The 27151-nt window shown below is 27.8% G+C and overlaps 13 protein-coding genes across 16 annotated transcripts; 5 read left to right on the forward strand and 8 right to left on the reverse strand.

Annotated features, from left to right (window-relative positions):
- The first annotated feature begins 265 nt into the window (after positions 1-265).
- On the forward strand, positions 266-2212 carry LOC113794878 (uncharacterized). Its single transcript, XM_075823201.1, has 3 exons — positions 266-535; positions 615-828; positions 880-2212. The coding sequence occupies exons 1-3, from the start codon at positions 405-407 to the stop codon at positions 2059-2061; spliced, it is 1527 nt and encodes a 508-aa protein (XP_075679316.1). The 5' UTR covers positions 266-404; the 3' UTR covers positions 2062-2212.
- A 729-nt stretch (positions 2213-2941) lies between these two features.
- On the forward strand, positions 2942-4377 carry LOC113794884 (uncharacterized). The gene has a single exon (XM_075823205.1). The coding sequence runs from the start codon at positions 3115-3117 to the stop codon at positions 4360-4362; it is 1248 nt and encodes a 415-aa protein (XP_075679320.1). The 5' UTR covers positions 2942-3114; the 3' UTR covers positions 4363-4377.
- A 573-nt stretch (positions 4378-4950) lies between these two features.
- LOC142645824 (uncharacterized) lies at positions 4951-6633 on the forward strand. The gene has a single exon (XM_075823204.1). It carries the CDS (start codon positions 5247-5249, stop codon positions 6564-6566), a length of 1320 nt encoding a protein of 439 aa, XP_075679319.1. The 5' UTR covers positions 4951-5246; the 3' UTR covers positions 6567-6633.
- Positions 6634-7386: 753 nt separating this feature from the next.
- On the forward strand, positions 7387-8894 carry LOC142645825 (uncharacterized). Its single transcript, XM_075823207.1, has one exon. The coding sequence runs from the start codon at positions 7619-7621 to the stop codon at positions 8756-8758; it is 1140 nt and encodes a 379-aa protein (XP_075679322.1). The 5' UTR covers positions 7387-7618; the 3' UTR covers positions 8759-8894.
- Positions 8895-8949: 55 nt separating this feature from the next.
- On the reverse strand, positions 8950-10953 carry LOC113794876 (uncharacterized). The gene is made up of 3 exons (XM_027345025.2): positions 10679-10953; positions 10305-10600; positions 8950-10229 (listed from the first exon to the last, which is right to left on the reverse strand). Exons 1-3 carry the CDS (start codon positions 10931-10933, stop codon positions 9242-9244), a joined length of 1539 nt encoding a protein of 512 aa, XP_027200826.2. The 5' UTR covers positions 10934-10953; the 3' UTR covers positions 8950-9241.
- Positions 10954-11240: 287 nt separating this feature from the next.
- LOC113794881 (uncharacterized) lies at positions 11241-12294 on the reverse strand. Its single transcript, XM_027345030.2, has 3 exons — positions 12046-12294; positions 11673-11980; positions 11241-11598 (listed from the first exon to the last, which is right to left on the reverse strand). The coding sequence occupies exons 1-3, from the start codon at positions 12292-12294 to the stop codon at positions 11301-11303; spliced, it is 855 nt and encodes a 284-aa protein (XP_027200831.2). The 3' UTR covers positions 11241-11300.
- Positions 12295-12494: 200 nt separating this feature from the next.
- Positions 12495-21295, reverse strand: LOC142645826 (uncharacterized). Of its 3 annotated transcripts, XM_075823210.1 has the most exons (3): positions 20992-21291; positions 20620-20918; positions 20214-20537 (listed from the first exon to the last, which is right to left on the reverse strand). In XM_075823210.1, exons 1-3 carry the CDS (start codon positions 21217-21219, stop codon positions 20255-20257), a joined length of 810 nt encoding a protein of 269 aa, XP_075679325.1. In that variant the 5' UTR covers positions 21220-21291; the 3' UTR covers positions 20214-20254. The 3 variants fall into 3 exon arrangements, with proteins under 3 accessions (XP_075679324.1, XP_075679323.1, XP_075679325.1); XM_075823209.1 differs by lacking the exons at positions 20214-20537; positions 20620-20918 and adding an exon at positions 12495-13340 and having other exon boundaries at positions 20992-21295; XM_075823208.1 differs by lacking the exons at positions 20214-20537; positions 20620-20918; positions 20992-21291 and adding exons at positions 12495-13340; positions 13422-13680.
- On the reverse strand, positions 13847-14958 carry LOC142645827 (uncharacterized). The gene is made up of 2 exons (XM_075823211.1): positions 14644-14958; positions 13847-14578 (listed from the first exon to the last, which is right to left on the reverse strand). The coding sequence occupies exons 1-2, from the start codon at positions 14950-14952 to the stop codon at positions 13940-13942; spliced, it is 948 nt and encodes a 315-aa protein (XP_075679326.1). The 5' UTR covers positions 14953-14958; the 3' UTR covers positions 13847-13939.
- LOC113794863 (uncharacterized) lies at positions 15376-16788 on the reverse strand. Its single transcript, XM_075823206.1, has 2 exons — positions 16496-16788; positions 15376-16429 (listed from the first exon to the last, which is right to left on the reverse strand). The coding sequence occupies exons 1-2, from the start codon at positions 16730-16732 to the stop codon at positions 15440-15442; spliced, it is 1227 nt and encodes a 408-aa protein (XP_075679321.1). The 5' UTR covers positions 16733-16788; the 3' UTR covers positions 15376-15439.
- LOC113794883 (uncharacterized) lies at positions 16927-17848 on the reverse strand. Its single transcript, XM_027345033.2, has 3 exons — positions 17548-17848; positions 17186-17481; positions 16927-17117 (listed from the first exon to the last, which is right to left on the reverse strand). Exons 1-3 carry the CDS (start codon positions 17785-17787, stop codon positions 16961-16963), a joined length of 693 nt encoding a protein of 230 aa, XP_027200834.2. The 5' UTR covers positions 17788-17848; the 3' UTR covers positions 16927-16960.
- LOC113794864 (uncharacterized) lies at positions 18262-19929 on the reverse strand. The gene is made up of 3 exons (XM_075823202.1): positions 19690-19929; positions 19328-19623; positions 18262-19259 (listed from the first exon to the last, which is right to left on the reverse strand). Exons 1-3 carry the CDS (start codon positions 19927-19929, stop codon positions 18302-18304), a joined length of 1494 nt encoding a protein of 497 aa, XP_075679317.1. The 3' UTR covers positions 18262-18301.
- A 189-nt stretch (positions 21296-21484) lies between the features above and the next one.
- On the reverse strand, positions 21485-23623 carry LOC113794865 (uncharacterized). 2 transcript variants are annotated; one of them, XM_075823198.1, is made up of 4 exons: positions 23290-23623; positions 22900-23219; positions 22227-22824; positions 21485-22184 (listed from the first exon to the last, which is right to left on the reverse strand). In XM_075823198.1, exons 1-4 carry the CDS (start codon positions 23533-23535, stop codon positions 21624-21626), a joined length of 1725 nt encoding a protein of 574 aa, XP_075679313.1. In that variant the 5' UTR covers positions 23536-23623; the 3' UTR covers positions 21485-21623. The 2 variants fall into 2 exon arrangements, with proteins under 2 accessions (XP_075679313.1, XP_027200814.2); XM_027345013.2 differs by having other exon boundaries at positions 21485-22824; positions 23290-23622.
- A 418-nt stretch (positions 23624-24041) lies between these two features.
- Positions 24042-27119, forward strand: LOC113796213 (uncharacterized). Its single transcript, XM_075823188.1, has one exon. It carries the CDS (start codon positions 24291-24293, stop codon positions 26964-26966), a length of 2676 nt encoding a protein of 891 aa, XP_075679303.1. The 5' UTR covers positions 24042-24290; the 3' UTR covers positions 26967-27119.
- Positions 27120-27151: the final 32 nt, after the last annotated feature.

The raw sequence follows: 27151 nt of genomic DNA on the forward strand, positions 1-27151 counted from the left end.
TTCATTGTTTTTTGTGGTAAAAAATAAAATAAATAAACAAACAAGCAGAAAAAATCAATGTATTTTTAGAAAACATTAAACAAAAAAAATGTTTATTTTTTTCTACCGAAAAAAAAAACATTTGTGAATTGGCCATCATCATCAACTTCGAACATCTTTTTTATAATCCTTTTTTTTCGTTTTCGATGTTTTTTTCTTTTTCTCTGGAATCACACATCATTATCATCATAATAATGATAATATTTATTTATTTATTTTAAAAACAAAACAAAAAAACATCTTAACACTTTGTTTCGAAAAAAAAACAACAACAAAATTTTTTTTTTTGTTTTCGTTTCAATGGATATGGATGGTGTAGGACGACTCAAACATTTTTTTAACCATCACCAATAATCGAATCATATATGATGAAAAAAAATTGTTTGGGGTTAATACGTTGCCGAAAAAATATCAAGTTTTTCATTATTGAACTTTCAGTGTATAAAACGATCGATTTGTTTTGTTTTGTCGAAAGTATTTCTGGTTTCATCACTTTGTGAGTATTTCCTTTATTTTGATGTTTTTCGTTTTTGAAAAGTATTTCTATTTTCTAAAACAAAAATGTTTTCGTCTAGTTTATTATCGATGGATACCGATGATTATGATAATCGATCACTAAATGATGATGATGATAATTTAAAGTTAATCGAATTGGATGAAATTGAGAATCATTTAATCAAATTTATTCAATCATTGCGAACGGATAAATATGATGCAATCATCGCCAAATATTCAAATTCAAACAACAACAGCGAAAATTCTCTATCATTTCCAACAAATATTTCAATGGTAATATTTTATTTTTATTTCATTCATTAATTATCTTTATTATTCCATTAGATACGAACCACACCAAATATCGAATTGGATAAAATTATTAATGATAACGATCATCATAATTATCAAATGATATTATCCAGATTAGATCAAATGGAAACAAAAGTTGATGATTTTACAAAAAAATTGGATAAAATCATCGAACATTATCATAATCATCATCATTCATCGAATTTTAATGAAAACGAAAAAAATCGATCAATCAATAATGATGATGATTTGGAACAATCAATGAATTCATCGAAATTCCTAAATTCATTGTCCGAAGAACAAGAAGATGAAGTAGAAGAATCCAATTCCATCTTGTTAACAATCGAAGATGATTCATCAATCATTTCGGAATATTTTTCACTAGATGATAATGATAATGATCATTCGGACAACAACAACAGTGAAACAAATGAAAATTTTGATACTTTTCGACCACTTTTGACAAGAATTTCAACAAATAAAAAATCGAATGATAATCCATCGAATTATTATTTAAAATCAATGAAAATTAATCAAAAAAAGAAAATTAATATTAATGATAATGTTGATGATCATGATAATATCGAAAAACTTTCTTGTTCCAAATGTTCATTTAAATTTGATTCATCAAATGAATTATTACGTCATCACCGAACACATCAACCAAATCGTAAACATATTTGTTATATTTGTGGTTATCGTTTTAAAAGAAAATCTCATCTTGATCGACATCGACGTATACATTCAGGTGATAAAGGATACAAGTGTGATCAATGTCGATATTCAACTGTAGACCAATCAGATTTAAAAAAACATATCCGTGTACATACAGGTGATAAACCGTACAAATGTGATAAATGTCAGTATGCAACTTCAAACAAATCTAATTTACAAAAACATATTGGTCGTTTCCATTCTTCTGATATGCAATACAAATGTAATAAATGTGAATATAGATTTGATTCAGAGAAAAAATTAAATAATCATATTCGCCTTATGCATACCACTAATGATGATAATAATGATGGAAAGAGAAAACATCAATGTAATATTTGTTCCAAAACATTTGTATGTAAATCAAAACTTGAACGCCATAAACTTATTCATACAGATGAAAAGCAATTCTGTTGTCAATATTGTCATCGCAGATTTCGTCGTAAAGATCATCTTCAAAATCATATGAAAAGTTCGATTCATAATGATCGATTCAATTGATTTTTTTCAAATCAAGATTCAAAAACAAAAAAAAATTGAAAATATTTTCTTAAACTACTAAACTTTGACGATAGATGGCGTTAGTGTTTCTTAAAAAAAAAATGAAAATCGAAATAAAAACCAAAACGCGCGAAAATTTATCTTGAACATTTGTATCTGGAAAACTTTTTTTTTTTTTTTTAAAATCTTGTATCAATAAAATTCATTCATTTCAAAATTTCATTATATTGATTTTTTTTTTGTTGATATTCCTAGGCTATTGGACAAAAAAAAAAATTTGAAGGTTTTCGGTTTTTAAGTGAATGTTTTTTTTGTTGAAAAATTTGTGTGAATTTGTTTATTTAATTCGACCTTCGAATTGTTTTTGTTTTTTTTTGATATCGTCAACTTGCTGGAATTCTTGTTCTGGTTGTAATTTGATCTTACCGTTTGAACGTCACATCTGTTTTTGTTTGTTATATGTTTATTTTATTAGATATTGATTTTTGATATAGAAATGGCCTGCAGGCTACTGTTATTTTGATTTATTATTTTAATGTTTGAAATTTTTGTTTTTCTCGGTAAATTCTGTTTATTTTTTGCTACTTGTTATCTTTATCATGAACAAATCTTTTTTGCATGTAGGCAGGATGTTGTTGTGTTAACGTTTCTTTTCTTTATCACTTTCATTTAGACCTTGTTGACCACATTCTATTTGCAAATAAACCAAAATATTTTGATAATAATAATAAGGCATGCATAAAACTCTTTCGTTTTTATAACGTTATGGCATTTCAATAAAAATTCTTGATGTATACTCATTTCCTTGATCATGCGCACAATTCATATCGTAACGCGCGCGTAAACTACTAAGTCATATATGGCTTAAACACTGGTCGATTTAGCATGTTTGGTTCAACTTGTGTATAAATATCAGGTCATATCATCATTGTTCATGTCGTTCATCTTTCATTGTTCAAAGTGACAACTTGTTGTTGTTGTGATTTCTCGCGATTTTTTCAAAATTTTTTTTCTCTGTTTCATCTATTTACTTCATTTGTCATCGAAAAAAAAATGTATCCATCAAATTCATCATCAACGAATATCGATGATAATAATCAATCCAATGAAGAAGCAAATTCAATGTTAGCACAATGTGAAGAAATTGATAATCAATTAATCAAACTTATTGGATCATTATCATCAAACTTGGATAAATTAAATAAATTCGATCAAATGGTGAATCAATTAGATCAAGCTGAATCAAAACTTTTAAATTTTTCACAAAAATTGGATAAATTATTTGGTCATCATAATTTATCATTGGATTTAATTGACATTGAACAAAATCAAATCGATTATGATGATGATGATTCAGAACAACAAAACAATTTGCTATTGGATATTGATTTTTTGTCCGATGAAGATGAAAAAGATGTAGATTCCGATTCTACTTTTGTTTCAAATGATAATGATGATTCAACAATTTCGGAATATTTTTCCTGTGTCAGTAATAATGATTCTGATACTGATTCATCAACGATTTTGGAATATTTTTCACCCGATAACAGTGATGATGATAATGAAGATGTTGATGACCATGATGATATCGAAAAACTTTCCTGTCCCGAATGTTCAATTAAATTCGATACATCCAATCAATTGTTAAGTCATCAACAAATACATCAATCAAATCGTAAATATGTTTGTCATATTTGTGATTATCGTTTTCTTTGTAAATCTAATCTTGATAGACATATACTTATTCATACTGGTGATAAACCATATAAATGTAATAAATGTCACTATGCAACTTCAGACAAATCCAATTTTCTAAAACATATCCGTGTACATACAGGTGAAAAACCGTACAAATGTGATCAATGTCGATATACGACTGCAAGAAAAGATCATTTACAAAAACATAAGCATGTACATACAGGTGAAAAACCGTACAAATGTGATCAATGTCAATTTTCAACTTCAAACAAATCCAATTTACAAAGACATATTGGTCGTTTCCATTCTTCTGATATGCAATACAAATGTAATAAATGTGAATATAGATTTGATTCAGAGAAAAAATTAAATAATCATATTCGCCTAATGCATACTACTAATGATGATGATAATAATGGGCAAAACAAACATCAATGTAATATTTGTTCCAAAACATTTGTAAGGAAATCTCATCTTGAACGCCATAAACTTATTCATACAGATGAAAGATCATTCGGTTGTCAATATTGTCATCGCAGATTTCATCGTAAAGATGATCTAAATAGACATATCAAAAATTTACATCCACAAATTTGTAATTAATTATTATTAACAAATTACAATTTAATGATAATATTTTTTTATAAATAATAATCTGTAATAAATAAATGAATAAAATAATATCTTTAAAAAAAATCTTGAATTTTCATTTACACGATATGTATCATTTTCAAATTTTCATCAATTTTGGTTGATTGAAAGCAATTTTTTCTCAATGTTGTAACCGTTTTTTTCGATTGTTGATTGTAATCGTCCGATATTGACCACTGAATTTTGATTGCATTTTCAGTTAACGAATACAAAAGGAAAATATCAAAACCAAAAATCTAACAGAAAAAAAAATTTTGACCATGAAAACAAAAACTTGTTGATTTTGGTTTGTTGATTTTCTTGGTCACAAACAAAGGATTAATTTTTTTGTTGTTGTAAAATTCCTTTTGTTTGTTTGAGGAAAGTGATAAAAATATCATAAACAATCTTATCAGACACACACACACACAGGCAAACTTTAAAATGATTTTTATGACCGTTAATAACCATGCCATAATTTTTTTCAACACATATACAGGAGAAGGGAACGAAAGAAAAAACGTTTGGTATAAACAAAACCACTATTTTGTCTAATCCTATAGGATTGAAGTCAACAACCAAAAAAAAGGGTAAAAATTCTAGCATATTGTTTCTTGATCATGCGCACTATTTCAATTCGTGTTACCCACAAGAGAAAGAAAGAGTTGACAATTTTGGTATTTTTTTTTTGTTTTGATCATTTGTCATCGATCATCGATCATTGTCACTTGTAATCGTTTAGCAAGAACTGTCGCGTGTTTTTTTTTTTGTCAACTTTTATTTTTCTTATTTTTCGTCTTATTTTGGTGCAATATTACAATTTTGAATATTTTGAAATCTTTTTTTTTTTGTAAATCATGTTTTCGTCATCAAATTCATCATCAACGAATATCGATGATGATAATCGATCTAATCAAGAAGAAGAAGATAATTTAATGTTAACCGAAATGGATACAATCGAAAATGAATTCAACAAATTCAAACAAACATTATTAAATGATTTGGATCAAATGGAAGATGATAATTTCGATGAAATTAAAAAAAAATTTAATGATTTTTCAAAAAAAATGGAAAATTTAATCAATCAAAATCATAATCAATCATCATCGAATTTTAATGAAAACAATAATAATTTAATCGATATCGTTGAAGTAGAAGATGAAGAACAAGAACAAGAGCAAGTATCAAATTCTGCAGGTGTTCCAAACAATAATGATCAATCAACAATGTCGGAATATTCTACCTGTGTCACCACAAATGATTCCGATACTGATTCATCGACAACAATTTTGGAATATTTTCCATCAGATAAAAGTGATGATGATGATGATGATGATGATGATGATGATGATGATGATGATGATGATGATGATGATGATGATGATGATGATGATGATGATGATATTGCGGAAAATATTGCAGGAAACAACGAATCGACTTCAAATCTATCTAATGAGATAAACAATGATCTAGAATCATTGAATATGATGACCGAAACTGATGTTGATGATGATAATGAAAATTTTGATGACCATAATGATAATGATGATAATGATGATATCGAAAAACTTTCCTGTTCCAAATGTTCATTTGAATTCGATACACCACTACAATTGTTACGTCATCAACGAACACATCGACCAAATCGAAAACATATTTGTCATATTTGTTGTTATCGTTTTAAAAGAAAATATGAACTTGATCGACATCAACGTATCCATACTGGTGAAAAACCATTCAGATGTGATCAATGTCATTATGCAACAACACAACAACCTAATTTACAAAAACATAACCGTGTACATACGGGTGAAAAACCTTACAAATGTGATAAATGTGAATATGCAGCAACACAACAAGGTACTTTACAAAGACATATTGGTCGTTTCCATTCTTCTGGTATGCAATACAAATGTAAAAAATGTGAATATAGATTTGATTCAAAGAAAAAATTAAATAATCATATTCGCCTAATGCATACCACTAATGATGAAAAGAGAAAACATTCATGTAATATTTGTTCCAAAACATTTGTACGGAAATGTGATTTTGAACGCCATAAACTTATTCATACAGATGAAAGACCATTCGGTTGTCAATATTGTCAGCGAAGGTTTCGTCGTAAACATCATCTTCAAAATCATATGAAAAAATTGCATCCACAAATTTGTAATTAATTTTTATTATTAACAAATTACAATTTAATGATAATATTTTTTTAAAAATCTTTTTTATAAATAATAATAATCTGTAATAAATAAATGAATAAAAAATAATATCTTAAAAAAATCTTGAATTTTCATTTACACGATATGTATCATCATAAAATTTTGGTTGATTGAAAACAATTTTCTCAATGTTGTAACCGTTTTTCTCATTGTTGATTGTAATCGTCCAATATTTACCACTGAATTTTGATTACATTTTCAGTTTCAAATCAATCAATCAATAAAGTTTAACGATCCGTTGAGGTCCATAGCTTCTCCAACGATTTGTTTCTACCGGTCCCTGGCTGCGTTGGCGATTTAATTTGACTAGATCCTTGGTGACGCTTTTGAACCATCGTACATTTTCAGTTTACGAATACAAAAGGAAAATACCCAAAATCAAGAATCTAACAGAAAAAATGAAAATGAAAATTCAATAACCAGAAAAAAAATTTTGACCATGAAAACAAAGACTTGTTGATTTTTTTTTGTTTTTTTCTGGTCGTAAACAAAGGATTAATTTTTTTTTGTAAAATTCCTTTTGTTTGTTTGAGGAAAGTGATAAAAATATAAACAATCTTATCAGACACGCACACACAGGCAAACTTTAAAATGATTTTTTATGACCTTTAACAATGCCATAATTTTTTTCAACACATATACAGGAGAATGGAACGAAAGAAAAAACGTTTGGTATAAACAAAACTACTATTTTGTCCCATATAAGATTGAAGTCAACAACCAAAAAAAGGGTAAAAATTCTAGCATATCGTTTCTTGATCACGCGCACTATTCAATTCGTGTTACACACAAGAGAAAGTAAGAGTTGACAATTTTGGTATTTTTTTTTAGTCTTGATCATTTGTCATCGATCATCGATCATTGTCACTTGTAATCGTTTAGCAAGAAGTGTCGCGTGTTTTTTTTTTTGTCAACTTTTATTTTTCATTTTTTCGTCTTATTTTGGTGCAATATTACATTACAATTTTGAATATTTTGAAATCTTTTTTTTTTTGTAAATCATGTTTTCGTCATCAAATTCATTATCAACGAATATCGATAATAATAATCGATCCAATCATGAAGAAGAAGAAGAAGATAATTCAATGTTAACCGAAATGGAAAATGAATTCAACAAATTCAAACAAACATTATTAAATGATTTGGATCAAATGGAAGATGATAATTTCGATGAAATTAAAACAAAATTTAATGATTTTTCAAAAAAAATGGAAAATTTAATCGATCAAAATCAATCATCATCGAATTTTAATGAAAACAATAATAATTTAATCGAATCGGAATTTAAATTTCATTTATCATTGGATATAGCTGAAGTAGAAGAACAAGAACAAGAATCCAGTGTTCAAAACAATAATGATCAATCAACAATGTCGGAATATTTTACATGTGTCACCACTAACGATTCCGATACTGATTCATCGACAACAATTTCGGAATATTTTCCATCAGATAAAAGTGATGATGATGATGATGATGATATTGCTGAAAACAACGAATCGAATGAGATAAACAATGATTTGGAATCATTGAATATGATGACCGAAACTGATGATAATGAAAATGTTGATGACCATGATGATAATGATGCTATTGAAAAACTTTCCTGTTCCAAATGTTCAATTAAATTCGATACATCCAATCAATTGTTACGTCATCAACAAATACATCAATCAAATCGTAAATATGTTTGTAATATTTGTGGTTATCGTTTTCGATGGAAATCTTATCTTGATAGACATATACTTATTCATACTGGTGAAAAACCGTACAAATGTGATAAATGTCAGTATGCAGCTGCACGACTATTTCATTTACAAAAACATATTGGTCGTTTCCATTCTTCTGATATACCATACAAATGTAATAAATGTGAATATAGATTTGATTTAAAGAAAAAATTACATAATCATATTCGCCTAATGCATACCACTAATGATGATGATAATAATGATGGAAAGATAAAACATCAATGTAATATTTGTTCCAAAACATTTGTATGTAAATCAAAACTTGAACGCCATAAACTTATTCATACAGATGAAAGACCATTCGGCTGTCAATATTGTCATCGCAGATTTCGTCAAAAAGAACATCTAAATAGACATATTAAAAATTTACATCCACAAATTTGTAATTAATTTTTATTATTCAACAAATTACAATTTAATTACAATACTATTGTTTTAAAAAAAATCTTTTTTATATAAATATACTATTTTGTAATAAATGAATGAATAAAAAATAATGTAAATAAATCTTGAACTTTAATTTGTACACGATATGTATCATTTTCAAATTATTTTTTTTTTATTAAATAAATATCATTTCATTTTTATAAATATTTGTCATTTTTTTTGATGTTAATGAAGATTGAATTGAAGAGGATTTTAAAAAAATCGTTATTGTTTCAACATTTAACACTAAATTAGCTTTAGAGGTTTTTTTTTATTAAAACGATAATTTATTTCATGTTAAATAAATTTTCGTATTCGTTGAAAACTTGATTGATTATCCATTATTTATCAGATGAATTTTGTGTTGATTATTTATATTTTCGATGATGATGATGATTGTGGTAATTGAATTTTCCTAATTAATTTGATAATTTGAATTGATCGATTTTAAAATGGTTTAAAATCTTGTAATGCTGTATTAATATAATTTTGTTGTATTATTTTTTGAATATCTGTCAATGTGGGCGTTGGTACTGTTGCTTGTGATGAAGGTGGTGGTGGTGGCGGTGGTGGTATTGCGGCTGACGTTGATGATTCACCACCACCACCAACATTCAATATATTTGATTGTCTAAATTGTTTATATCTAAATGGTGCTATACCACTATCCGATTGAGTTTCTAACCAACATTCAGCATAATAATCTTCATCTGATATAATATTAAATGGATGTGATAGTCTTCGTTTAGGAATATATTTTGGATTTTTTTCCGTTTCTGTTGATGATGCTATTGATCGAGATGATGATGATGGTAATGTTGGTGTTGATGTTAATGGTATTTCTTCAAAATTTAATGAATCATTACTAACAACATAATGTAATGTAGCATGTACTATACCACCATTATTATTATTATTATTCTGATTATTATTTGTTTGATTTATATTATTTATTGGTATTGTAGAATAATCATTTGTTGTTATTATTGCTGGTGATGATAATCTTGTCTTTGTTATTGATTGTGGTACTATATTTGTTGTTGTTGTCGGTGGTGGTGGTGGTGGTGGATCAGATAATATTGTTGTTGTTGTTGTTGATGTTGATTTTATTGTATTTGATGTTGAATTTGATCCTGACGATGATCTTAATCCCGATGATGATGGTCTTATTGATGATGCTGTTTTTGCTATTTGTTGACCATCACCTATTGTTGATGGTGATTCTGTTAATATTGTTGCTGTTGTTGATGTTGATTTTATTGTATTTGATCCTTTCGATGATCCTGACGATGATCTCATTGATGATGATGCTGTTTTTGCTATTTGTTGACCACCCATTTTTGTTGATGATGGTGGTGGTGGTGATGATGGTGTTATTGTTTTTGTTGATGATAATGATGATGATCTTTTTAATTTTGTAAAATTCATTTGTTCACTATTACAAATCATTTTGGATTTGAGAAGAATTTGAGAATTATAATACATCAAACATAATGATTAAAATACTTACTCTACTTTATTTTTTGAACGATTATTATATTTATATAACCCGTAAGCTATACAAAATATCGTAAGAATTACCAATGCAGCTCCAACTACACTACTGACAGTAATTATTCGTTTTTCTGTCCACCAACATGTCCAACTTCCATGACCATAACCAATATGATCGCAAAATGTTTGATATGTTTTTCTTGTATTAAATTCAATTTCTAAGGAATAAATTTTATTACATTTTTTTGCTTTATCAATTTCACAATTCATTGTTTGCCAAATAAAACAACAAAATTTTTTTGTTTCATAAAACTGATGACAAGAATGGGTTAAATAAATTATCAAATCATCCATTATATCTTTTTGTGTGTTTGTTTGTGAACAACTTACATATTCATCAATAGTAATTTGCCAATCTTTATGTGATGATTGTTCACATTCATCAAATTCTTCATAGATTGATTGATGACAATTTAATGAATTTGGCAAACCATAAATGTTTTTATATGGATATCGTATTGTGAACCATTCGGTTTGATTTGGATTATAACCATGCAAAATGAATGAACGACTACCATCGATCATAACTACAATATTCATCATAATGATAATCATCATCATCAATAATAATTGTAGTTTAAACATTTTTACTTTCTCAAATAAGTAAAAATTACTAACTAAATCATTTTAAATATTTTTTTTACATCATTAAATTTATAATAAAATTCAATAATTATTGTAATTTTTTTTGCTGGAAATTTGTAATTCAATTTACAGAATTCAAATTCCATTCTTATATTTTATTGAACACACAATCATCGAATAACATTTGAAAGTTTTTAATTATTAATTTATTATTGATTCTCAACAAATAATAATTAATTACAAATTACAAATTTAAAATCTGATTTATTGTTTGTTTTTTATTTTTTGTTGTAAATTATCATTGAGGATATTTGTTATTATTATTATTGTGTTTAGATTATTATTATTATTAAAATTATTATTATTTTTATAATGTTTTTAATTTTATTAATGCATCACGAAGTGCATTTGCATGAATCGTTTGTTCAATATGTGTCATTGAATGTGGTATTGTTGATACAGGTGACGATGGTGGCGGTGATGGTGATGATATTGTGGGCGGTGGATAACCACCATACCATTCATCAGGTATGTTTATTATAAATTCTCCAAATCTTGTTTCAAGAAATGGTTTAACCTTTATACATTTATGTGGTCTATGTTGACCCAAATGCAATCTATATTTGAAATTTGTTGGATTTCCAATTTCTTTTATGGTTGGAATTCTTTTTTTTTGAAAAACAAAAAACAAAATTTTTTTCGTTTACAAAAAAAAACAGAATAATTAATGATTACTTACTCTTCTTCTATTACTTTGTTTTGTAATTGATAATTTCCATGTTGTTTTAAAGCAATAACTGTACATAATATCATTAGGAATATCATAACAATACCAACTATAGTCATGACAAAAATTTTTCGTTCTTCTGTCCACCAACATGACCAACCTTTATAACCATAACCAATATGATTGCATAATGTTTGATATGTTTTTATTGTATTCTTTTCAAGTCTTTGTGAATAAATTTGATTACATTGTTTAGCGATATCAATTTCACAATTCATTGTTTGCCAAATGAAACAACAAAATTTTCTTGTTTCATAAAACTGTAGACAAAAAAAGGGTTAAATAATAAAAAATCATCCATTATATATTTGTTTGAATAACTTACATATTCATCAATAGTAATTTTCCAATCCGATTGTGATGTTTTTTCACATTGATCGAATCGTTCATAGATTGATTGTTGACATTTCAATGAATTTGGTAAACCATAAATGGCTTTATATGGATATCGTACATCGAACCATTTGGTTTGATTTAGATTAAATCGATGCACAATGATTGAATTACTACCATCGATCATTACTACAATATTCATCCAAATGATAATCATCATCAAGATTTGTAGTAAAAACATTTTGTAAATGTTTTTTTCTACATTTATTTTATAATAAAATTCGAATCATTCTTGTAATTTTTTTTTGTTCGGAAAGAATTCGATTTAAAATTAATTTACCGAACTTTTTGTTTACAAATTACATTTTCATTTGTCAAAATAATTTACAAAAATAAAATTTCATATTCGAGTAAACATGATTACTATTATTATGATTGGAATCGTAATTATTGATTTATGAAATATTTTTCATAATTTTCTAGAATTAATGGTGGTGGTTCTGGTATTGGTGGAATATTTTCCCTAATAATTATTCGTCGAATATTTTCTGGATGAAAACCATGATCTTTTAACCATGATGATTTATTTGCTGGTGGTTCAACATTATCCACACCGTGTGATGATGTTGTTAATCTAGATGAAACATCCCAAAAATTTTCTCGTTGTCGATGATGATGTGGTGATGTTACTACTGGTGAAAAATCCCATAATTCTTCTTGTGATGATTTTGGTGTTAGTGTTGGTGTTGGTATTGATTGATTGGCCGATATTGATTCATTCCTAAATGTTTGTGGTTGATTTGAAGGTGTTGGTATTGTTATTGGTTGTGTTTTTTGTTTACCTGTCGGTGCATTTGTTGGTAAACTTCCTGATCTTTTTATTGTTTTTGTTGTTGCTTGTGATCCAATAGTTCTTGGTAAAGTTCTTGTTCTTGTTATTGGATCAGATGTTGGCGTTGATGTTGATTGAAATTTATTTAAATTTTCATTATATTTTTTCATTTTATGATAATTATTATATTTATATAAACCATAACCTATACAAAATATTGTAAGAAGTACCAATGCACCTCCAACTACACTACTGACAATAATTATTCGATTTTCTGTCCACCAACATGACCAACTTTTATATCCATGACCAATATTATTACAAAATGTTTGATATGTTTGTTTTGTATTCGATTCAAGTTTTTCCGAATAATCTTTATTACATTGTTTTGCTATATCAATTTGACAATTCATTGTTTGCCAAATAAAACAACAAAATTTTTTTGTTTCATAAAACTAAATGGTAGAATAACATAGACAGAAACACCAAATTAATACCATAAATTATAATTGTGTGTATGTTTGGACAACTCTTACATATTCATCATTAGTAATTTTCCAATCCAAATGTGATGATTTTTCACATTCATCAAATCTTTCATAAATTGATTGTTGACATTTTAATGAATTTGGTAAACCATAAACCGCTTTATATGGATATCGTACATCGAACCAATTTGTTTGATTTGGATTATCTGATTGATTATGCAAAATGAAAAATGAACGATTACCATCGATCATTTTAACTGCGATATTCATCATCAGTATCATCAACAAGAATTGTGATTTAAACATTTTTTTTCTTGTTGAAATGAAATCAGATTGGATAAGTATTTGTATTTATAATAAAATACAACAATGACAAAATTATTTTATTTCAATAAAATAATTCTTGTAATTTTTTTTTGTGGTAGTTGGGAAGGGTAATTTTGATTTGTAATTAATTGATTACAGGATTTTTTGTTGTTGATTAATTTGTTTTATTGAAATATATTTATTTTTTGTTTCATTCGGATAAATAAAACAAAATTGACAAAAAATCGAAATATTGAAAGTTATTTGAAAAATGTATCCAAATTTTGATTGATTGTTGGTAAATTAACATCGGATAAAATTTTGTTTACAAATTGATTTGGTGTTGGTGGTGGTGTTGGTGGTGGTGTTGGTGGTGGTGTTGGTGGTGGTGTTGGTGGTGGTGTTATTGGTGGTGTATCTGGTGGAGATGTTACAATTGGATTTTTGAATGACCCTCTTTTACTATATAATGATTGATTTGATGATGTTACTTCCCATATTTGTGGTTCTTCTTCAAATTCGATTTTTGGACGATTATCAAACATATTTTTCAAATGACTCCATTTGTGATGCCTTCGATGCATTTTTCGATACAATTGAAATGCTTCTTTTCTTTGTCGAAATTTTTTTATTTTTCTTATATTATTTAGTACACAGTACAATATAAATACTATTACAACAATTTCAATTATAATTGTGGCAATTTTTTTTTCTTTTTCTGTCCACCAACATGGTTTACTTTTATGACCAGAACCAATATTATCGCAAAATGTTTGATATGTTTGTCTGGTATTCAATTCAATTTTTTTCGAATAATCTTCATTACATTTTTTTGCTTTATCAATTTCGCAATCCATTGCTTGCCAAATAAAACAACAAAATTTTTGTGTTTCATAAAACTGTAGACAAAAAAGGGTTAAATAAATCATCAAATAATTCATTATATATTTGTTGGACAACTTACATAATCATCAATAGAAACTTCCCAATCTATATGTGATGATTGTTCACATTCATCAAATTCTCTATGAATGGATGAATGACATTTAAATGAATATGGCAAACCATAAATCGATTTATATGGAAATCGTATCGCATACCATTCGGTTTGATTTGGATTTTGATTAGAACCATGCACAATGATTGAATAACTACCATCGATCATAGCTATAATAATCATCATCATTAAAAATATATGTGGTTTCAACATTTTTTTTTCTTGACCAAAAATTAACCAAAAAAATTGAATCCATTGAAAAAATTTCTCCCCCATTGAATTTATAATAAAATTCAATAATTATTCTTGTGATTGATGATAGAAAATTTATATTAGATTTGTAATTTAATTTACAGAATATTTACTATTGAATATTATTATTTTATTCGGATTTTTTAATTATTATTTATTGACAAAATTGATTAAAATTTTGTAAATTTTGATTCATTGTTTAAACATTTTTTTTTCTTACCCAAATAAGAGAAATTAAAAACTAAACCATATTGGAAAAATTTTCCCCTTGGATTCATATAAAAAATACAATAATTATTCTTGTAATTTCCCTTACAGAATTGTTATCAAATTCCATTCTTATATTTTATTTTGAACACACAAACATCAGATTAGCAATTTTACTAATAAAAAATTAAAAAATTTACAAAAATCAATTATTAATAATTTTAAAAAAATTATTGAATGTAAAGTTATCTATCTCAAAAAAACAAACAAACAAAAACTTTAATTATAATTGTAACTCAGAAAATCATGAATTTCTATGCATTACATTATAACGAAAAATTTTATCAACAATTCCATTGGGTTCGGTAATAAGTGTTGGCTGTGGTAATGGTGGAATATTTCCTTCTGCTATTACTCTTCGAATATTATCCGGATGAAAATATGAACCTTCTAACCATGATTTATAATTTGGTGGTCGTGGTGGTTCCTCAGTATAATGACCATGACCAATTGATGATGATGTTGATACTGTTGAATCATCCCATAAATTTATTGATGATAGTTTTAGTGATGCTGTTGGTGCTGATGTTGATGTTGATGTTGATGTTGGCGGTGGTGGTGGTGGTGCTGATGTTGATATTGATGTTGATGTTGGCGGTGGTGGTGGTGGTGCTGATGTTGATATTGATGTTGATGTTGATGTTGGCGGTGGTGGTGGTGGCGCTGATGTTGATATTGATGTTGATGTTGATGTTGGCGGTTGTGGTGGTGGTGCTGATGTTGATATTGATGTTGATGTTGATGTTGGTGGTGGTTGTAGCGGTAGTGGTGTTTGTGGCGGTGTTGGTGGCGGTGTTAGCGGTAGTGGTGTTTGTGGCGGTGTTGGTGGTGGTGTTAGCGGTAGTGGTGTTTGTGGCGGTGTTGGTGGTGGTGTTGCTAGTGGTGGGGGTGTTTGTGACCGTGGTGCTGGTTGTGTTGGTTGACCGACTGTTGATGTATCCAATTTTTTCATTTGATAATTTTTATATTGATATAAACTATAAACAAAACAAAACATCAAAAGTATCACAATAGCAATTCCGATTATACTACCAGCATTAGCTTGTCGTTCATTTGTCCACCAACATGACCAGCTACCATGACCATAGCCAATATGATTGCATAATGTTTGATATGTTTTTATTGTATTCTTTTCAAGTCTTTGTGAATAAATTTGATTACATTGTTTAGCAATATCAATTTCACAATCCATTGTTTGCCAAATGAAACAACAAAATTTTTTTGTTTCATAAAACTGATGACAAGAATGGGTTAAATAAATTATCAAATCATCCATTATATATTTGTTTGGACAACTTACATATTCATCAATAGTAATATCCCAATCTTTATGTGATGTTTTTTCACATTCATCAAATCGTTTATAGATTGAATGAGGACATTTTAATGAATTTGGTAAACCATAAATGGCTTTATATGGATATCGTATATCGAACCATTTGCTTTGATTATCACCACGTACTGCGAAATATGAACGACTGCCATCGATCATTACTACAATATTCATCATCATCATCAAGAATTGTAGTTTAAACATTTTTTTCCAAATAAGAAAAATTGAAAACTAAATCATTTAGAAATATTTCTCTCCTATTGAATTTATAATAAAATACAATAATTATTCTTGTGAATGATGATAGAAAATTTATTTGATTTGTAATTTAATTAACAGAATTGTTATTATCAAATTGCATTCCTATACTTTGTTATTTAAAATTAATTATCCAAAAATAAATCATCAAAAAATATTTATTTTGAAAAATTATTATTTTTTAGAAAAATCAAGATATGCGAGGCCCGGAAAATATAACATACTCAACTCTGCTTTCGGTGGTTTATCCAAACCAGCATGAAAATGATGTCTAAAATCTGTTGGACTACCTATTTCTTTTATATTTTTGAATCGAATTCTTTTGATTTTTCTTTCGAATTTAAAATGAAAAAACATTTCAATTAGGATTTGAACGAAACAAAACGAAATAATACTTACTTTATTACTTGGTTATTTGATTGAACATATTTATATAAACCGTAACCTATACAAAATATTGTAAGAAGTACCAATGCAGCTCCAACTACCCTACTGATAATAATTGTTCGTTGCTCTGTCCACCAACATTTCCAATTTCCATGACCATAACCAATATGATTGCATAATGTTTGATATGTTTGTTTTGTATTCAATTCAAGTTCTATGGAATAATCATGATTGCATTGTTTTGCAACATCAATTTCACAATTCATTGCATCCCAAATGAAACAACAAAATTTTTTTGTTTCATAAAACTGATGACAAGAATGGGTTAAATAAATTATCAAATCATCCATTATATATTTGTTTGGACAACTTACATATTCATCAATAGTAATTTCCCAATCTTTATGTGATGTTTTTTCACATTCATCAAATCGTTCATAGATTGATTGTTGACATTTTAATGAATTTGGTAAACCATAAATGACTTTATATGGATATCGTACATTGTAGGATATGGTTTGATTTTGATTATCACCATGCACAATGATTGAATTACTACCATCGATCATAACTATAATAATCATCATCATTAAAAATAATTGTAGTTTCAACATTTTTTTTCTTGACCAAAAATGAATCAAAAAATTGAATCCATTAAATCAGATTGAAAAAATTTCTCCCCCATTGAATTTATAAAAAAACTAAATAATTATTCTTCATTGTAGAAAATATAATTTGATTTTTAATTTAATTTACCTAGTTCAACTACCGAATCGCTACAGTATAGTAAATTAAGAACTTTTTGTATTGTTTTGTTTTGTTTACAAATTCCACTCATATTTTATTCAACAAAAAACAAAATTCGATGAATTATAATTTTAAAAAATAAAAATGTTTATTTAGTTTCATTGTTTTGTAAAAATAAATTTTTTTTTGTTGTTGTTAAATGATGAATTAAATTAGCAAATAATTTATTGAATGTTTTCGTCAACACAATCATCAGATCAACAATTCTAATGATATTTTGTTCCTATTTTTTGTAATTATTTTTTTTCATTTGTAAAAATATAAAAAATTTACAAGTATCATTAACAAAAATAATTTATCAATTCTTTATTGAAAAATAATTCATAATAATTTATCTAGATTTTGAATCTGATCCATTGTTTGTGTATCACGTGCTAAAATAGATATATGATCAGTTGGCGTTATTGGTGGCGTTGATGCTGGCGTTGGTGTTGTCGTTGGCGTGGGGGTTGTTGGTGGTGGTGTTATTGATGTTGGAGCAATATTATTATTATTATTATTATTATTACCTGTCAATAAATCAATATTTATATTACTACCACCACTACTCCTATCAAATTCACTATCAGTACCACCAGTACTTCCATAATTCCTAATCCATAAATCAATTTCTTTTTTATGACTACTACTGCTATCATTATAACTCTGTAGCCATTTATCATTTGTTTGATTGGCACCACCACCACCACCACCACCGGTATTTGCACTATCAAAACCACCACCAGCAATACCATAATTTTGTGTCCATAATTCACTAATTTCATTTGATGTTAAATGAGATTTCGGAATTTTTTTTGAACGATATAAAAATGCTGATGGTTTATTTGCGGTTTCAGCATCAGATGCTGATGTTATCGATCCTGTTGTTAATGTCCAATCGCTATATTTTGATTTTTGTGATGATGTTCGTGATAATGGTTCTGTTAATCCTTTCATTGATTGTTGGGTTGATGGTTCGATTGTCGTTGGCTGTTGGGTTGATGGTTCGATTGCCGTTGGCTGTTGGGTTGATGTTGATATAGGTTTTGTTTGCGATGCTGTTGACGATACTGATGATGATGATGAATAAATTTCATTAGGAACATGTGTTATTTGTTGTTTTATATTTAACCATTCAGCCGATGGTGCATTCGATTGTCCATCCATAATTAAATCATTCATCGATGAAATATTCGTCTCTGCTTTCGGTGCTTCATCCATACCAACAAGTGAATGATGTTTAAAATCTGTTGGACTACCAATTTCTTTTATAGTTTTGAATGGAATTCTTTTGATTTTTCTTTCGAATTTAAAATGAAAAAACATTTCAATTAGGATTTGAACGAAACAAAACGAAATAATACTTACTTCATTGCCTGGTTTTTTGATTGATTATATTTATATAACCCGTAACCTATACAAAATATTGTAAGAAGTGCCAATGCAGCTCCAACAACACTACTGACAGTAATTATTCGATCTTCTGTCCACCAACATTTCCAACTTCCATGACCATAACCAATATGATTGCATAATGTTTGATATGTTTGTTTTGTATTCAATTCAAGTTCTATGGAATAATCATGATTGCATTGTTTTGCAACATCAATTTCACAATTCATTGCATCCCAAATGAAACAACAAAATTTTTTTGTTTCATAAAACTGATGACAAGAATGGGTTAAATAAATTATCAAATCATCCATTATATATTTGTTTGGACAACTTACATATTCATCAATAGTAATTTTCCAATCCGAATGTGATGTTTTTTCACATTCATCAAATCGTTCATAGATTGATTGATGACATTTTAATGAATTTGGTAAACCATAAATGGCTTTATATGGATATCGTACATTGAACCAATTTGTTTGATTTTGATTTTCACCATGCACAATGATTGAATTACTACCATCGATCATTACTACAATATTCATCATCATCATCAAGAATTGTAGTTTAAACATTTTAACTTGCTCAAATAAGCAAAATTAATAACTAAATAATTTTGAAAAATTTTTCCTCCATTAAATTTATAATAAAATTCAATGATTATTCTTGTAAATTCTTTTTTTTTGAAATTTGAAATTTAATTTACAGAATCTTTGTTATCAAATTCCATTCTTATATTTTGCTGAACGCACACACACACACAATCATCAGATCAACAATTCTAATGATATTTTGTTCCCATTTTTTGTAATTAATTTTTTTTTTCATTTGTAAAAATATAAAAAATTTACAAGTATCATTAACAAAAATAATTTATCAATTCTTTATTGAAAAAAAAATTCATAATAATTTATCTAGATTTTGAATCTGATCCATTGTTTGTGTATCACTTGCTAAAATAGATACATGATCAGTTGGCGTCATTGGTGGCGTTGTGGCCGGCGTTGGCGTGGGGGTTGTTGGTGTTATTGATGTTTGAACAACAGGAGTATGTAATGCTTGTTTTAATTCTTCCATCGATGAAACATTCCTCTCTGCGTTTGGTGCTTTATTCATACCAGCATGATAATGATGTCTAAAATCTGTTGGACTACCTATTTCTTTTATATTTTTGAATGGAATTCTTTTGATTTTTTTTTTTGAATTTAAAATGATAAAAACATTTCAATTAGGATTTGAAAGAAACAAAACGAAATAATACTTACTCTTCTATTACTTTGTTTTTTGATTTATAATATTTATATAACCCGAAACCTATACAAACTATTGTAAGAAGTGCCAATACACCTCCAACAACACTACTGACAGTAATTATTCGTCTTTCTGTCCACCAACATTTCCAATTTCCATGACCATAACCAATATGATTACAAGATGTTAGATATGTTTCTCTTGCATTTAATTCAAGTTCTATGGAATAATCATAAAAACATTGTTTTGCAACAACAACTTCACAATCCAGTGTATCCCAAATGAAACAACAAAATTTTTTTGTTTCATAAAACTGAATGGTAGAATAAAATAGACAAAAACATTGAATAAATTATAAATTGTGTGTTTGTTTGTGAACAACTTACATATTCATCAATAGTAATTTGCCAATCTAAATGTGATGTTTTTTCGCATTCATCAAATCGTTCATAGATTGATTGTTTACATTTTAATTTATTTGGTAAACCATAAACAGCTTTATATGGATATCGTACATCATACCAATTTGTTTGATTATCACCACGCACAGTTGAATATGAATGACTATCATCGATCATCGCTACAATAATCAACAAGAATTTTAGTTTAAACATTTTTTTTCTTCTTTCTTAAAAGAAACAACAACAACAAAAAAAAATTAATCAAACGAAACATATTGGAAACCTTTTTTTCGTCATTGAATTTATAATAAAACTAAATAATTATTCTTCATTGCAGAAAATATAATTCGAATTTTAATTTAATTTACCTAGTTCAACTACCGAATCGCTACACTATAGTAAATTAAGAACTTTTTTGTTTTGTTTTGTTTACAAATTCCATTCATATTTTATTCAACAAAAAACAAAATTCGATAAATTATAATTTTAAAAAATAAAAATGTTTATTTAGTTTCATTGTTTTGTAAAAATAAATAATTTTTTTTGTTGTTGTTGTTAAATGATGAATTAAATTAGCAAATAATTTATTGAATGTTTTCGTTATGTGTTTTGTCTCATTAAAAATTTTGTTCAAATGGAAAAACATTCATAACTTGATTGATTGTATCTGTATTTTGAATTACATTTGCCGTTTGTTCTAATGGATTAGTTGAAACTCCACTACTTCCAGTTGCTGTTAAAGATTCAGGTGCTAATGATGTTCTTGATTTTGTAAGATATGTTTTCTTTTTTGCTGGTGTTGGCATACCTTGACGATTTAATGTTTCACCAATATTTAATCGTCTTGTTTCAAAATCCGGTAAATCAGTTATTACTTGTGAATCGGATTTTGGTTCTCCAAACTTTGTTTCTAAAAAGTCTTTTGCCGCTTCAAAATCATCTTTGCTTATACGTTCCTCATTAGTAATAACGGTTCTATTTGGTATATATGGTTGTTGATCACCTGTTGTTGTTGTTGTTGTTGTTGTTGGTTTTGTTTGTTGCGAACTAATACCATCACCAATTGGTATTGGTTTTTGAGACAATGGTTCCGTTATAATTTTAACATCTTCTGAATGTCCTAATGGCTCATCTAATGTTTCAACAATTGCGCCACCACCACTCATATAGGATTTAGCGGATTTAATTGAACCACTCCCACTACTTATATCGGTTTTAGTGGATTTAATTGAACCACCGCCACGGCTCACGTCAGGAATATTTGATATCGTGGATTCAGTTGCACCACCCCCACCTCCACCGCCAGGAATATTTGATATCGTGGATTCAGTTGCACCACCCCCACCTCCACCGCCAGGAATATTTGATATCGTGGATTCAGTTGCACCACCCCCACCTCCACCGCCAGGAATATTTGATATCGTGGATTCAGTTGCACCACCGCCACGGCTCCCGCCAGAAATATTTGATATCGTGGATTCAGTTGCACCACCGCCACCGCCACCACCAACGCCAGCACCCCCGCCACCGCCACCACCAACACCACCACCTCCGCCACCAATATTTGATATCGTGGATTCAGTTGCACCACCGCCACCGTCACCAATATTTGCTTTCGTGGATTTAATTGAACCCCCACTACCACCACTAATATTTGATTTAGTGGATTTAATTGAACCACCACCACGGCCACCGCCGCCCCTACTAGCATTTGATCTAATTGATAATTTATCATTTTCAATTGGTGTTTCATTATGATGTGATTTATGAGATTTATTCGAACTTAATTTCTTTGATAATTTTTTACTTTGTTTTTGTCTATTTTATTTTAAAGAAAGAGAGGAATTATTCAATGAAAAAATAATAATAATTTGCATAAAGAATATTACTTACTTATCAGGATCTAATAATGCTGCTGCTGCTGATTTTTTATGTGCGCGAACACAATAATATATTGATAAACCTATACCAATCAAAACTAAAATAGTAGAAATAACACTAACAGCAATAATAACATTTCTTTCTACTAATTTTGTCCATTTACATGACCAACTTTGATGGTTAGAACCAACAATTTTACATACAGCTGTAAATGTTTCACGAGTATTTGCTTCTAATTTTTGTGAATATTCTTCCGAACATTCAGCAGCAATTTTTATTTCACAATCCATTGTATCCCAAACAAAACAACAAAAATCTTTTGTTTGATAAAACTGGATAAAACAAAAACAAATAAAAGTCAAAAAAAAAGTAAATTTTAGCTTCAAATGAAAAATTACTTACATAATTCGGTATATTGATTTCCCATTTTTGTTGAATTGATTGTTCACATTGATCAAATCGTTCATAAACAGATTGATCACAATTTAATGATTTTGGTATACCATAAACAGGTTTATATGGATAATAAATTCTTTGAAAATATGTTTGATTATCAAAAAATCTTATTATCGTACCATCATTATAAGCCATTAAAATATCATTATTTATAAACATTATTATTATTATCAATAAATTTTTAATATTCATTATAATTTTTTTTCAGCGATTATAAAAACAATAACAAAAATTATTCGTCGTAATCGTAATCGTAATCGTTTCGTTCAAAAAAAAAGAAAATAAAACGAAAATAAATTTGTTATTCAAATTTTTCTTTCGATGAAATTTATAAATAAAATTCCATTCAATTCTTTGGATTGAATCGATTCTTATTAACAAATAAAAAATAAAGAATAGAAAATTTATTGTTATAACATTCGATATTTTTTATTTTGTAATTAATTTTTCATTGTTTTTTTTAAATTAATTATTGTAACTATTTCGACTGCTGTTGTTATTGTTTTTTTTTTTTTTGTTTTTTGGTAAATATTTTCGCATAAAAAACTTAATTGATTTTATTTCATAATTAAAACTTGATAATTAATTCGAAAAAAAGCTGTAAATTTTGGATTTGTAAATTAATAATTGTAAATGAAAGAAAAGTCAATTTTATTAATGAGAATTGTTTTTTTATTTGAAATTTCAATTTTTTTTATTGTTATGTACTCTACGATTGGTTACATGGTGACGACGCCTTGCTCATTATGATTGTAACGTGATCACGTTGAACACGTGTAATATTATATTTTTTCATTCATTTATCTTGATTATTAAATTGAATTTAATAAAATCGTTTAAAAACGCCTGCTTTGTATTATTTACCTCTCGGAACGTTTTCTGAAACGTTTACATGGTGGTAGCGTTAAAAGAAAATTTTATTAAATTTTTGTGATAATTCGTATATAATGGGTGAGAATCAAAATATTAATCATGATCATTGGCTCATTCGACCAGTTCGAATGGAAAAAGATGATAAAATTGACGAATACATTGACGAGTTTGAAAGAATCTCCGAAGCAAATGGTTGGAATGATGAGCGTCGAGCTATAATCTTCAAAGCAATGTTACGTGCCGATTCCGATGCGTTACAAGTTTTGAATGAGGTTAGTGAATCCGATCAGAAATCGTTCCGAAAAATCAAATTGGCTTACGAAGATAAATCGAAACATAATATGATGGCAAATGTAATGAAATTAATGTCGTTACAAAGAGAAAAAAATGAATCTGTGCAAAAATTGCTACAACGTACTATATCATTGGTCGATAAGGTATATCCTAATTTCGCTAAAGGTAATAAGACACAATTGACTCGTAATCATCTGATCGCGGCTCTTGATAATAAAATTCGTGAAAAAATTGTTGCCTTGACCGAAATTCCTAAAACGGGTAATGATGTTGTCGCTAAAGCTGAAGCAATTGAAAATGCATCAAAGTGTAATTTCTCAAGATTCGAAGATTCAAAATCATCATCATCGTCAAATCAGTCAATAAAAGTAAATAAATTTTGTGATTTTTGTAACAAAAAAGGACATATTGAAGAAGAATGCTACAAAAAGAAAAACAAAGAGAAGAAAGAAAAAAAATCTTCAAATGAAGCTGAAAAAGTTTTAAAAGTTGTATCAAATAAGATGAGCATGAATATTATGGTTAAATATAAAAATTCTTTACATCAAGCATTGATTGATTCAGGAAGCAGCATTTCGTTCTTTCCTCGAAAATTTGTTGATGATTCAAAAATTATTAAATCAGAAATTGGCATTTCTGCTTTCACATTTAACAATCATCCTATTTCAATTATTGGTGTTATCGAAGAATTAATCGTCATTGATAATGTTCAGTGTACATGGAAATTTTACGTGGCTGAGGGCAATAATAAATTTCTACTCGGATTTGATTTCTTGAATTCAAAGAAATTCAAAATTTCAACTGATTTTAAGTTTTTCAAAATTTCCGATGGTAAATGCTCCGGCGAAACAAAAATTATCTGTGGCAAATCTGAAAATTCATCTGATTGTGACGAATGCAATAATCTAATCGTTTCATCTAGTCAACAAAATGAAGAAAAAATTTCTAAAAAATGTTTTATCAAATCGGTGTCAACTTCTCCATCAAATAGTGTTCATAATGATAATAATGTCGAAAAATTGTTGATGAAATATGATCAATTATTTAATAAAATTGGCGTAACTACTATCATCAAACATAAAATAAATTTACGTGAAAATTCTAATCCAATTCAAACACGTGAATACGGTATTCCCGATGATATTAAAAAAGATGTCGATAAAGCGATAAAGAAATTAATCGATGATGACATAATTGAAAAATCGGAATCCGAATGGAAAAATCAAATTGTGCCAATACGTAAATCAAATGGTTCTATTCGATTAACAATCGATTTTAGCGAATTAAATAATATTACCAAACAAGATTTGTATCCGGTACCAAGAAAAGATCGAATTATTCGCTATTTGAAAAGTTCTAAATATTTCTCCAAAATTAATATGAATGATGCTTATTATCAAATCAAAATGGATAAAAATGACCGTGAAAAAACAGCATTCCAATGGAATCATAATCTTTATCATTTTAAAAGAATGCCGTATGGGTTATTGTCTGCACATCAAACATTTATCCGTTGTATGTCAAAAATTTTTGGTAAACTTAAATATGTGAAGATATACGATGATAATATACTAATTCATTCAAAATCAAAAAGGGATCATTATAATCATTTAAGTGAAGTTTTTAAATTGTTCAAAACATTTAATCTTTCGATTAACAGTTCTAAATCTTCATTTTTGGTGGAAAAAATTGATGATCTTTGTTTATTGATAAAAGATGAAAAATTCAAAACATCTATAAAAAAGATTGATAAATCAAAAAATGTTTCTATTACATTACATCGTGTTTCTGCCATTCAAAATAAACCATGGTATCAAGTTCAAGAATCTGATGAATTACTGAATAAACAAATCATGGCTAATCCACAACTTTTTTTAAAAGAGGGCGAAGCATGGTACAGAAGAGATGGTAAATCGTTGAAGTTATGTTTATCCATGATTTTGCTTAATGATCGTATCCATGAAACACATAATCATTTTGGTCATTGTGGAATTTCTAAAATTACTGAATTAATGAAACTTCAATATTATCATCCAAAATTAGAAGAAATTGTTAAATCTTTAATCCATTCTTGTGAAAATTGTCAATTAACAATAGATGATGATCAAAATCAAACAACATTGAAGTATGAAAAAAATGATTCATCATCAAAAGTTAACAACGTGGGGTCGATTAATTATTGTCAACAAACAACAAAGAAAAACGACTGCGAAAATGTTAAAATCAAATTTAAAATTGGCAATTACATTATGATTCGTAAAAAAGAATTTGAAAATCAATCCTGGATCGGACCATTCAAAATTATTCATCGTAAAAGCTCTAACACATTTATTGTAACCGGCAAAAATAATAAAAATGTCTTAGTGTATCTTAATCAAATGAAAATGGCAAATGAATGTTCCGACGATCACTTGGCTCTTATCTCAAGCCGTGGTCACCCTGTAACCAGAATCTGAGAAGGGGGTGTTATGTACTCTACGATTGGTTACATGGTGACGACGCCTTGCTCATTATGATTGTAACGTGATCACGTTGAACACGTGTAATATTATATTTTTTCATTCATTTATCTTGATTATTAAATTGAATTTAATAAAATCGTTTAAAAACGCCTGCTTTGTATTATTTACCTCTCGGAACG

The sequence above is a fragment of the Dermatophagoides pteronyssinus genome, unplaced genomic scaffold (assembly GCF_027571235.1).
Source record: "Dermatophagoides pteronyssinus isolate colony J.1.1.1.1 unplaced genomic scaffold, Derpt_VIB-CSIC_2022.12 sq0024, whole genome shotgun sequence".
Classification (NCBI taxonomy): domain Eukaryota; kingdom Metazoa; phylum Arthropoda; class Arachnida; order Sarcoptiformes; family Pyroglyphidae; genus Dermatophagoides; species Dermatophagoides pteronyssinus.